General features: G+C 43.3%; 1 protein-coding gene across 2 annotated transcripts; it reads left to right on the top strand.

The window, feature by feature from the left end:
• Nucleotides 1-4,309: 4,309 nt before the first annotated feature.
• On the top strand, nucleotides 4,310-7,620 carry ARL4A (ADP ribosylation factor like GTPase 4A). 2 transcript variants are annotated; one of them, XM_062605144.1, is made up of 2 exons: nucleotides 4,310-4,449; nucleotides 4,982-7,620. In XM_062605144.1, the coding sequence occupies exon 2, from the start codon at nucleotides 5,066-5,068 to the stop codon at nucleotides 5,666-5,668; it is 603 nt and encodes a 200-aa protein (XP_062461128.1). In that variant the 5' UTR covers nucleotides 4,310-4,449; nucleotides 4,982-5,065; the 3' UTR covers nucleotides 5,669-7,620. The 2 variants fall into 2 exon arrangements, with proteins under 2 accessions (XP_062461128.1, XP_062461127.1); XM_062605143.1 differs by lacking the exon at nucleotides 4,310-4,449 and adding an exon at nucleotides 4,615-4,746.
• The last annotated feature ends 4,813 nt before the right edge of the window (nucleotides 7,621-12,433 follow it).

The following is a 12,433-nucleotide window of genomic DNA, read 5'->3' as shown; positions in this document are numbered from 1 at the left end:
GGATGTGGGTCATCTGTCTTGTTTCACTTTTCATTTGATTTGCACAACACATGGTGTTACTAAAAAATAGCTGCTAAGGTGAATAGCTATTGAACTGGATATTTAATGTCATTAGCCTGTTCTATGAAATGATGGTATTTAATCAGAACAAAAGCAGTATTGTGCTTATCTGGCCAAGGAAATTAAGACCACTGACTTGGCTTTGGAAAGAATTTCTCTTATGCTGTGGTCCTAGATGTGCTTGTATAACCAGAGTCATGCCTGCTGTAATGGAATTTAGCTTTAAAATGGCCAGCACTAAGTGAAAGCTCTGACACGGTGTCTTGCTAGAGTGAGTCTCTCATGAAAGGCTAGCTTTTAATTTCCATTAATTTCTATTTCCATATGAAAGACAGTCCTTATGAAGTACACGTGCAGCCTTGCAAGTGGATGTTTGATGATCCTTTGCGGTTTTGTTGTTACCTGGGCACTGTGAGGTAGCTCCTGCAGTGCACAGGGTGATATGCATTAAAAGGGTAACCTAAGGTTCTAGTGGGTAATAATGCTAAAATTTTCTAGCGTTTTCACTTTCCACCCTATGCAGATTGTCTCTTGGTAACGTTTCAACCAGTTCCATGGTCCATACCTCTAATAAGATCTATCTAGGTTTCATATTTTAGGCCTGGCCCTCCCAAACCTGCTTTGAACCAAAATTATCCCTGGACCATTTAGGAATTAAAAAAAAAAAAAATATATATATTTTTATACTATTTTATCATAATAAAGAAGCTGCATTTTATGCAAGTGCTGTTTTTTTGTCTTGGAACACAAAGATTTGTTCCAAGCTACCTTTCCTGTGTGGAAAATAGACATAGACTACATGTATAAAACATATGTAGAAAATAATATATTACCATGTACCTTGGTAAATTGGCGACAAAGAGGAGGAGACTTTTAGCCTAGTGATGCTGAAGTGGCAGTCGTTTTCAGGAGCTAAGGAATGCTGAGCCAGAAAGAATTGAGAGCCATACACAAGTTAGATAGGAAGTGAAAAAAATAGCTGTATGCGAAATAACCCAACACATAAATTAGACACCTCCTCATCTTGCATTACAAAGCCTGCACATGGCTCCAGTCTTTTCCCATTGTTTTCTCATACACGGATCATTCAGTTATTTTCACCTGTCATCTAGTAACAGCCCATTCCCCCCACTTAGCTACATACTTGAAAAGAAAGTTAAGAATACTTCTTACTGTACACCTCCTTCATCCGGGACTTCTAAGGGATAATCAAAGCCTTGCTTCACCCTTACCTTCAATTACCAGCGGTTGAATGTGTCAGCTTTCTTACACCCACACTAATTTAGATACCATTACTCCCTTCATAACACCTGGAACACCTGCCCATTCTGCACGTTTGACTTCTAAAGTAGCATGAAGTGCATGGGAGGAGTTGATCAACTTGGATTGTTATTTAATAGCTGTTTTGCAGAAATTCCTACAGGCATTAATTAAGATCGAGGTGCTAAACACTAAGAAGGCTTACACTGAAAAACAGTTCCTGCCCCAGAGAGTTCATAATTCACTTTATGGCAAGTTACAACAGGCAGATGAGATAAATTAACTGTAGGGAGGGAGAAAGAAGTAGTATAATTTACTTCCCCAAGCATTTTCTGGACAGTGTGGATCACTTTCTTATATATGTTTGCAAATAGAAGTATGCTTACTTTGCTGAAGATAGTAATTTCTGATTTTAAAATTAGCTCTCTGATGTCATAAAACTCTTCTTCCAAAGAAATGCCTACAACATTCCTTCTCCACCTAGTGTATGTGTGTTGGTTATGCTGTTCTCTGTGTCCTTCCCTTTTCAAGGGCACCAAAATCTGTTATTATGTATTGACTGGTTTTCAGCAGAGAAAAAGATGAAGGGTACCTTTCCTCATTTTATGTTTAAAATCAAAATACTCCAATAGAACGGGAGCTGGCCCATATCCCTCCTTGTGGAATTAATTGTAAAATATGTTACTATAAAGCTGTGTTAGAAGTGTGAACAGATTTTGGTAACAATCAGACATTAAAGTTTAGAAGACTATAATGTCTAATAGGCTTATTTTTCCATTAAAAAAGGGAATACATTATTTTGTAGGTGGAGATAAAGGTCAATTTGATTTATTTCAGCTTGTCAAATTTTATGAATAAATCTATTATCTCTGCTAATACTCCTTAACAAGGTATATCTTGGTTTCCACCAATTTTAAATTACAGGGAACCATCCAAGAAATAATTAAGGCCTGCCTTTACTGTCATGGAAAGTGCTTTTCTTACACATTGCATGCTGTGCAGTTTTTTATGCTATCTAAAAGTAGGTTAAAATACTGCCAAATCAGAAACCTTAATAGCTAGCCTTAAGCGTAGTAACTTACTCCTACTTTTCCATAGATGTAAAAGCATTTTCCTATACAAACAGGCCACTTCCTCCAAGGAGAGGAAGATCAGGATGTAAATAACTAACAAAGATAAAAGCAGCAAAATATTAATCTCAGATGTAAGCAAATGAAAATTTTGCTATTTTTAGTAGGACTGTAACAGGCCTCTTAAGACTTTAACTATATGAAACCTTGTCTATAGCACACTGTGGATTTTTTTTCCATTAAGTTACTTCTTTTATACATCTCAATTATTTGTGATTTCAAATATAAAGTGCAATGATTTCAAAGGAAAAAAGAAATGTGATTGCCAGAATATTCTTAAAAATTCATCCCTTTTCAGCAGCCACACCAAGAAATTTGAAAGTCCTCTAGAAAAATGAAACCAAGTTTAATACCAAAAATGACAGCTTTTCACCTTTTTTTTACTGGAAACCAACTGGTCAAAGATTTCGATGACTGTGATACAAAGTAAAGAAAACACACTTAGAATGGTAGCCTTCATCAGCACAAGAGCTTTAACTAGCAGTTAAATATATGTTTCTTTCAAAAATATTTATTTTTTTATCTAAGAAATGGTTATACATGAAGACCTCTCTAGTATGCTTTGCTCTGAAGCCAGCAAATCTGTCCGTGTACTACTGCTATTTTACATCGAGCTGACGTACATCCAACACGGGCAGAAGTAACCATCCACATTGCCACAACTACCTATAGCTGTGGGAAGCGCATTAAGTGAAAATTGTTCCATGGGAAGGAATAGAATGAAGGTGGGACAGCAAGAACATCAGAGACAAAATACTCCTGCAGCCCTCCTCTAAAACCTGTATGCTCTGCAAGCAATAACACAGGAAAAAGTCTTATTAGATGTTAGTAATTAGTTCTGAAAGACTTCATTGCTCGAATCATGCTTGGATATTAAAATGAAGAATAACTTAACATAGCCCTGGGCCGTGGGAAACATTCCTTGTATCTAACCTAGGTGACATTACATTCATTCAGAACCGAGTACTGCTGCCCTTTCTATGCCAGGCATCTAACAGGTCGACTTCATTCACTCTGTTACCCTCAGCTGCTCCCGGACCGTTCCCTTCCTGTTTTCGTAGCGACAAGCAAAAAGGCAGTAAGAGTACGGTAACAACATACAACCGGGCCTGGACCCTTGGGCCATTCTCTTTTATTTATGCAACACCAGCAAGAAACCCCGCTTGCAGCACTTCCCTCCTCTCTCACTTCGCCCCTGTCAGTGCCTGCAGCGATCCTAGGCGGCGGTGGCTTGCAGCCTGCGGTATTTGCTGCGTCACTCGGAAGAGACCGGGCTCAGTAAGGCACTTCATATTCCAACAGCAGTACGAACCGCACACCCGATCTCCCCCATCACCGAACAGCCCCACAGTACCCGTACCCCCCACCCCAACGCCGCGGATCGGGGAGGGCGGGGCCCGGCAACCACTGCCCGCCGCGGGTCACGTGGCCAGGGCCGCCGACTCGAGGCCCGTTGCCAGGCGACGGGAGGGCGCGCGGCGGCTACGGGAGCTGTCGGCGGATGGTGAGGAAGCAAGGCAACGGCGGAGCGGCCGCGGCAGGTAGCCCCGTGCCGCCCCGTGGACTTCCTGTAGGGAGCGGTGGCCGGAGCAGGGCGTTGCCGCCAGCTCCCCCTCCCCGCGGGCTGCGCAGAGGCGAGGCTGGCCAGTGTACTCCCGGCAGGGGCGCAGGTGCGCTGTGAGGCGCTGCCGAGCAGTTTCCCAGGCCGCTAGAGTGACAGCACCCGCACCCAATGGGCGCAGGCGTCTCCGGCGAAGGGGCGGGGCGCCCAGGCCGGCAGGGCGCTGCCGTCCGCCCGTTGGAGCACGACGGCTTTCCCGGAGGGGGCCGTGTAAGGCAGTGACTCCGCCCCGCAAGGAGGGTGTGGTACCGCGGAGGGCGGAGTGGGGTGTCTCGGGCAGGCTGTGGGCGGAGAGCGGTGCGCCCCCGCCGCTGCGGAGGTCGCGGCCTTCGCCCGGCCGCAGCGTCCGGCAGAGGACGATAGAACCCGGGTTCTCCGGTGAGTGGCCTTTGCCGCTGGCCAATAGGCGAAAGGCAGCGCGCCCTCCTCCCCGCCCCCGCCGCGCGGCGGAGCCAATGGGGGGCCGCGGGGCGGTGCGCGCAGGGCTAGGCGCGGGCCGGGCGGTGCCTCGCTGCCAGATGCGGGGGAGTCGGTGCGGTGCCGGTAGCAGGAGCGGTGGTAGCGGCTCAGCAGGAGCAGTTGTGGCGCGTGTGGCGGACGCGGCGCGCGGGCATGGGGTCGCGAGTTGCCCTCGTCTTCCCGCGCTGAGGGACGCGCCCGCCGACAGGGACTGCGGTAGGTGAGGGGTTGCAGGTGCCAGGCGAGCTCTAGTGTCGGCAGTGGCCGCCGCCGCCGCGGGGCGGCAAAGCCCGCTGCGCCGGGAGGGGGACGTGTGTCGAACCGCGTCGCGCTGCCTGCAGCCGCCTTGCCGGTTAGGGCGGCGGCGCTGGCCAGCGCTTTGCGGCCCCAAAAGCCCGGCTGTGGCGGAGAGGGACCGTCTGAAGGCTAACGTCGGTTTTGTCGTTGGCAGGATCCGAGCCTAGCGCGGCGGCCAGCGTAGTCGTGGGAGCCGGCCTCTGCTTGTGGCAGTCTGCTGTCACCTTCTCGTCTGGCAATGGGGAATGGACTCTCGGACCAGACGCCGATCCTCTCCAGCCTGCCCTCGTTCCAGAGTTTCCACATTGTCATCTTGGGACTGGACTCCGCTGGGAAGACGACTGTTCTCTACAGACTGCAGTTCAATGAGTTCGTCAACACTGTCCCCACGAAAGGATTTAACACGGAGAAAATCAAAGTGACGCTGGGCAACTCGAAAACGGTCACTTTCCACTTCTGGGATGTCGGCGGCCAGGAGAAGCTGAGGCCGCTGTGGAAGTCGTACACGAGGTGCACCGATGGCATTGTGTTTGTGGTGGACTCCGTCGATGTTGAGAGAATGGAGGAGGCTAAAACAGAACTTCATAAGATCACTAGGATATCCGAAAATCAAGGAGTGCCTGTCCTTATCATTGCTAACAAGCAGGACTTGAGGAACTCTCTCTCCCTTTCTGAAATCGAGAAGATGTTAGCGATGAGTGAGTTGAGTTCTTCAACACCCTGGCATTTGCAGCCCACCTGTGCAATCATTGGAGATGGACTCAAAGAGGGACTGGAGAAGCTACATGATATGATAATTAAGCGAAGGAAAATGCTGAGGCAGCAGAAAAAGAAGAGATGAGTTCTATTTTGACATTTCTATTTTAGAGTAGTAACATGGTCAAAATTTGACATGAGACAGCTTCCAAACCCAGGCCTGCTTGTTTGGATGCTTTTAAGCTTAGTTACATTAAACAGTCAGTTGCACAGCCTCGCCGTGTGGAAGGCTGTGTAGTCATGGAACTTTTGTTGGTTTGGGTTTACTTCTGTTTTGTGTTTTTTACACTAGTCTCTTCTGAGTTTTCTGGCTCTGCAATATTTCAGAAGCCCTAATAGATGATGTAATACTATCAGGAAATGAATGGGTGGGTAGATGTGACATGGATGTCCAAATAGCCAAATAAAATGAGGGGTTTCTGCTTAGTGTTGTATTCATGTTTGAGGGTACCCGCTGCAAGCAATTTTCATTGAAGGTGTTCTGTGTTTTCAAACTTCTAATGCTCGTAAGTGGAGTGTTTAGGTGAACATTATACAGCTTTAAAAACATGTATGAAGCTAGTAAGCCATTCTTTCGAGAGGCTTTTTTTTTTTTTACCTTGTTTGGGGATTTCTATGAAAGCTTGGCTACATGTATAGGGTTGTGTTTTGGTTTGGTTTTGTTTCGTTTTGCTTTTTTTTTTTAATTTGGCACTTTTTGAAATTGATTCATGTTCAGTTCAAATACTTGAAATTTAAGTCTTGTGGATTCTTCAGCTGATAAAAGAAAGACTTTCTGACAAGTAAAAAATGTAAACAACATGCTGGAGCATGAAAAAAATGGTTTCCCAACATATAGCATGTTTTTGGTATGTAAGGTCTTTATTTTTTTAGAAGTAGCCATTCTTCATTATACAGTGCTAATCAGGTTTAAACTGTTACTCAAAATTAGTAATATATTTCTGAATGATGAGTATTATGGCCTCCTCCTAGCAAGTTAAAAGTAAATTAATTGCAGTAAAGGCGCTATAAAGAACAACTCTGGCTGTTGTGGTTCTAACCAGTGCAGCATTCTTCGCTCTACTAGTGACTTTTCTGGCAATGAAACAGAATTATAATGAAGTAAAGATGAAGTTAAAATTAGCAGAGCACATCTTGTATTTCCCCGAAATACCCCATTTGATTAAAGTGGTAATTGCTATGTCACTTTCAATGTATGCTTTTTTTTTATTGTGACTCTTCAAGTATTTTGTGGTTAGGAATGTAATAATGCTTTATACACTCAAACATTTGACACTACCGGGGGTGGGGGGAGGGAGTGAGTGGGGAAAGAAGATTTTCAAGATAGGCCTGTGTTCTGCTTTAATTATGCTTTAAGCTGTTCTTGTTTACAGAGTGTGCAAACAGTGTTAACTGGGCAGGATAGTGCTTGATGGAAAAGGGAGAGTAGTTTTTCTTACTGGTACAGAGCTCTTTAGATACTTGGCTAGCAATTAAAAGGGCTAAAACAGAGCCTGGATTTTTAAGACTAACGTTTAGTGGTGCTGTAAAAATTCATCAGAATGTTACATTTTCAAACTTTTGTTGGAAATACCAGATGGAAAAAAAAAAAGTAAAAACAAAAAAGCAGAATCTACTTCCTCCTCTTACTCAACCAGCAAAGTAGTATGTTTTTCTTACCTGCTGCTGTGTATCAGGAGGATGACAGCTATAACCCCCAATGTCAATCAGTGTAACTTACTTAGATATGTTTTAAAAGACAAATCAAACTTTTCAACTAGCAGCTGTTGGTCCAGGAGGTAACCAAAAATGCACTTTAGTGTCTTCAGTAACCGAAAGTGACAGCTGTTTTGGGTTTTTGGTTTGTTTTTGTTTTTTTTTTAATTTTATGGCATCTTGGTCCTTTTTGAATAAACTGAAGTAGCTTCCAGTGGAGCTTTTGTATGTTGGTTATATATGTACCTGCACTGGTGACATTGTAAGTCACTTACTCGAGTAATGTCTATATTTATAGAAATGTGGATGACTTCTTAAACCTCAATAAACAATTCAAAACAAGCCTGCAGAGAGAAGGTGTCTGACTTCTTGCGCTGCAGTACTATGTTCTCACCTACCCCTGTGCACAGACTGATTCCAGTAACAGTAAAACTTTTCCGTTGAAAACCAAAGTCTTGCAAGTGTGGTGAGGCTCATAAGCATTACAGTATTGTAAATTGCAGTATCTCATTATAAACTTTAAATCAGTGGCATATCTGTGTATTCACAGAAGAAATTAACTGCAGTGTCTCCCTTCTGATGTGATGGATCTTGCATAATTTGAAAAATCTTTCATATAGCTGAACATACTTTGTGTCACGTGCAATGTTGGGTGTTTATCACATGTACTCACAGGTGGTACTTAATTTATATCTTCAGGCTCCTGTATCTGAAGCCATCTGAGGGATTTGCACGTACTTAAGCCTTGGATATATTTCCTCCTCAGATTTTATGGCAATGAGCAGAATGTGACAAGAGAGATGGAAGCTTCTAATTAGTTTCAGGACCTGAATGTAGACAAGATAAGCTTCATTTAGCCTGCAACCCAAGACTGCCGAGTTTGAACATGAATAGCCAAACCTATCTGTGAAAAACTGGATGTTTTCATTTCTATTTATGTAACATAGCACATCAAAATACAGGTTACTAACGGTCTTGAGAAAAAGCTTCATTAGTGATGCTGAGCCCTATGAATTTGGGGTGTAATTGGTATAACCTGGCCAATATTTTCCTTCCTATTGGGTGTACAGGACTACTAGCTCAAGGAAGGTGAGATGGCAGGCTGGCTCTTTGTACCCAATAAACAAACTGTGTAATACAAACCAATAACTTCATTATGAGTATTCATCAGACTTCTGGGAATAGCTGAAAAAGCATCCTGCTTAAAAAAGTCAGCTGAGTTTTGTTGTGCATATTACCCATGCTAGTGTTTATCTGGTGACAGGCTCCCTAAACTCTTCTATGTATATAAAAACTTCAGATGACTGATTTTTAAATACAGGGTCTTGACTGGTCTGTACTCTAGTACTCTGGAGGAAGAAGTGAGATAAGATGGAGAGCAGTGTTTCTAAAATGTCATGGTAGTTATCATGTTTAATACTGACTTGGAAATAGAAAACTTCTGAGTGGAGAATGAGTTTTATGTTCAAGGTATACCTTTATCTGTACTAGAACTTTTTTGCTGGAATATTACAGTAGCTGTTCTGAGTAAAATATACAAATGTAGCAGTACCTCCAAAAAGATGGTCTGTATTAGTATGACAAAGTGTTCAATTGTCAACAAAATGGTGACTGCAGAAGAGCATTTGGTATCTTGGCTGATCAAGTTTCTGCTGGTGTATGCTGTGAGGCTGGGATCAATTTCTTCCATATGATGAACTGACAGATTCTGGCCTAAATACTGGTATATCTAAGAAAACCTTCAAAGGATCTGAATAAGGAGGTGTAATTTTGTGACAATGCTGGAGTTACACAACTTACATTTTAAACCGTGTTTTGCTAGAATGGGCTACAAATGATGCTCTGTTTCAAGGCACTTGGTAAGTTAAATATCTTAAACTGCTTCTACTTGAAGGAGGTACAGAATTGCATTTAAGTTGGTGCAGCATTGTTGAACAATCCACAAAATCTTGTAACCTTATCACTGTTGTCTTAGCTTACGAAAGTCGGTATGGTGTTGCCTCAGCTGTTCATGCACATGCAATTGCTTAAGGTTAACCAGCCTTAAGAATCTGGTCTCTGTTTTGTAGCTGTGTGCTACCTTGTGACCATTTCAGCTAGAAAAAGTACTCTAGGATGGTGAGATTCCTTCAGGTTCTCAGCATCAGTTTCAAGTTGTGTTGTGCTGAATGTTCATTTACATTTTGAAAAAAAAAAACAGTCCTGGTTTTCAAACAGATGATAGGTGAAACATTTCTCTCTTCAAATTTTCATGTTTCATTGAGACAGGATTGATCCTTTCTGTGGGCAGCAGTACCCACAGCCAGTTCACAGTTCCCAGCCTGACTCAGGTCCTTCTGTACCACCTTCCACAGCACTTTGGTCTTGCAGGAGTTTATTACCTGGGACCCAGTGGTCAGCAAGGAGCAGAAAGCAGGCTGGTGGGGGCTAGCTAAGCCAGGCTGGACCCCAAAAGGTCTGCCTTCTGGGGGGTTATCTGCATCTTGGATCATTTGTTTACAAATAGCAGCGTGCTAATTGGTGTCTGGGTGAAACTTTTTGTTGAGAGCTGTCATTCTTGGCATCTGAGGAGGATTTAGATACTGGATTGATGCTAAGAGAGAAGGACTTGGTAAGGTAGAATGTGGCAAGGGTAGGCAATCTACATATGCTATGCAGGCACTGATCGTAGTATGCAGGATTTATTCAGCTGTGCAGATTGCAATGCATGAAGGCTAGGTAATGTGCTTATAATGCTGCCTTCACCTCTTCTGAGAGAGAAAGCTAGGCATGAATCAGGCTTTTTGGATCAGTGTTTGTACTTTACTGGTGGGCAATTCATCTTTTGAGAGGGTCACAGCTTACAGCCCCGCTGACAGCCTTACAGCTTTGTGTCCCTGAGCCAGAGCAACCCTTGTTGCTGCTGGAGGGAATGTGTAGGTAGCTGTGAATGGGCATCATCTCCTGTTTATCTAGTCTGAGGGATGGCGAAAGCATTTTATTATTTTTTTTAATCCTGACTGACACAGGTATGTGGAGGCCTCCCCCCAGCTCACGTTGCTCTGCAGGTTGTCATTATTTTTAGGAGCAGGATAAGACTGCACAGCTTTGTGGATAAACTGTTGCGTGTGTTTTTAAGGGGAAATGCACAGCCTGACTTGGCAGCAGGTTGATGCCTGGGGTTGCCCTATGGACTCCCACAGATATCCTAACCACACAAGAGCAAAATAAAGGGCTGATACACAGCTGGTACCTTGCCCTTCTGTAAAGCATTAGTCAGTCTTCTTAAACCAGCTGTGAAGAAGTGAAATTGCAGTTTCAAAGACCTAGCTGAAAAAAGTCCCAGGCAGCAAATTAAAAGCTTGCGTTGCCTCCTTGGCAGTGTCCTGTTTTATTGGGGCTGGCTGTGAGTGATCTGAGGCACCTGAGTGGTGAGGCACCTGGACAATGCTGCTGGCTTGCCGTGGGGCCTGGCAAAGGGCACAGTCACCAAGTACTCACATACTGATTTTATTCAAAGGCAAACCCAAAATCTGAGGATAAAAAATAGGCAGGGAGGCCAGACAGTGCTTGCAAACAGCTCAGGAAAATAAGATATGGTAATGCCTGAGCTGTGAAGATTGTGGCTTCTTAGTTCTAGCTATATTTACACAGCTGCTCCGCCAGAATTAAGAGCTAAAGATGACGGAATAGTTAGAAAAGAGAAGGTCGAATATGGTTGTTGGCTGTGGGCTGTGTAGAGGGAGAGAGGATTCGAAACTGTTGGGTTTTCCTACCTTTTCAAGACACATTGAGCCCTAAGGGAAACAGATATGCTTCTAGGCTGCCTGACTGGCTTAACATATTTATTGTTTTTTGCATTGTAGTTTTCCTATTGCTGAAATGAAACAATACCTCACTTAAGAAAGCCACCTAATCACTGCATTAATCACTGACAAAGGAGAAGGTTAGCAGGGGTGTTGAGCCTTGTTAAATGTGCTGAGGGCTCCTGGCTGCCTGCAAGCTGCTGTATTTCAAGGTCTTCTCTAAAAATAGCAGAATGGTGAAATTTAGGTCAGGCGAGGTAAAGGTGTGAAGCCTGATACCTCAGCCACTAGACACAGTCGAGAGGTACCCCCAGCCTGGTAACTGCTTATCTTCTTTTACCACTTTATGAATGGTAAAAAAGAATAATTTCCTTTGGAGCGTAACATTTGCATCCCTTTCCCATTTCAATGCCCTTTGCTCTGAGTGCTTTAACAGGTTTTTTATCGGAACATCACTGAGCTGGGTATCGTAAGGATGAGTTTATGAGTGAAGAGTGTCAGGAGGAGTGTTCACCTTTGCCGCAGTGACTTGGTTAGCCAAGACTGGTCTTTTTGTAAAGCTGGTTTAACATGGACAAAAATGACCTAAAAGAGGGAAATGTTTTGAAAATATCTTCTCGTTTCTAACATTAGCTGAACTCCATTGGTCTTGTAATTATTGGTTGCTGTTGTAGGCATGGGCTGATGCGGGGTTGGGGGGATGACACCAGTTGCATCATGGCCTTTAGCCATTTGCAGACCATGGGTGTAAGGTCTCTGCAGTAATGCTTACAGAATTTATAAATCCACGATGTAACTTTTTAGCTGTCTTTTTGCGGAGTTCCTGTGGGTCACATAGGAAAGAAACTTAATTCTTTGTGAAGCATAGATTAACATGTCAATGTCTCTGCAAACACAGTTTATTCCTGTTTGGTTTCTGGTATGAGTGATACAGTAAAAAGGCAATCTACAGATTATTAGTAGCACTATTTCCCTTGAACTCCAACTATTAAGTTTCTATTTGAATCAGAGATATATATATTCAATTTTTCTTGATTATACTGTATTTTATACAGTATCCTGTATAAAATGATTAAGATCAGCCTCCCTGATCTTAATTAGCTTTGAAAATTGACTTACATGTTTAAAGTCGCTGTAATTCAGCTGTAATCAGTCATGTTACACAGGAGATAAATGGGATTCATGAACTGAGCCCACACTGATGCTTTTTGACAGATCTCCTATTGCCACATCAGTACACATCCCTCGCTGTGTGCACTGGTACCAGCAAACTATATTTCTGTATGGTTCAGCAACTGTATTTCTGCTACTCTGTCATATAACTCGCTTATACACAGCGTTTGCTTATGTCCTGCTATTGTAATCATGAT

Source organism: Pezoporus occidentalis, unplaced genomic scaffold (assembly GCF_034315485.1).
Source record: "Pezoporus occidentalis ecotype Australia unplaced genomic scaffold, CSIRO_AGI_Poc_V1 ctg9, whole genome shotgun sequence".
Lineage (NCBI taxonomy): Eukaryota > Metazoa > Chordata > Aves > Psittaciformes > Psittacidae > Pezoporus > Pezoporus occidentalis.
This window is presented reverse-complemented; position numbering and strand designations above follow the sequence as displayed.

Excerpts from the sequence above, each read along its gene's own strand:
- ARL4A (XM_062605144.1), top strand. The coding sequence starts at position 5,066 with ATGGGGAATGGACTCTCGGACCAGACGCCGATCCTCTCCAGCCTGCCC.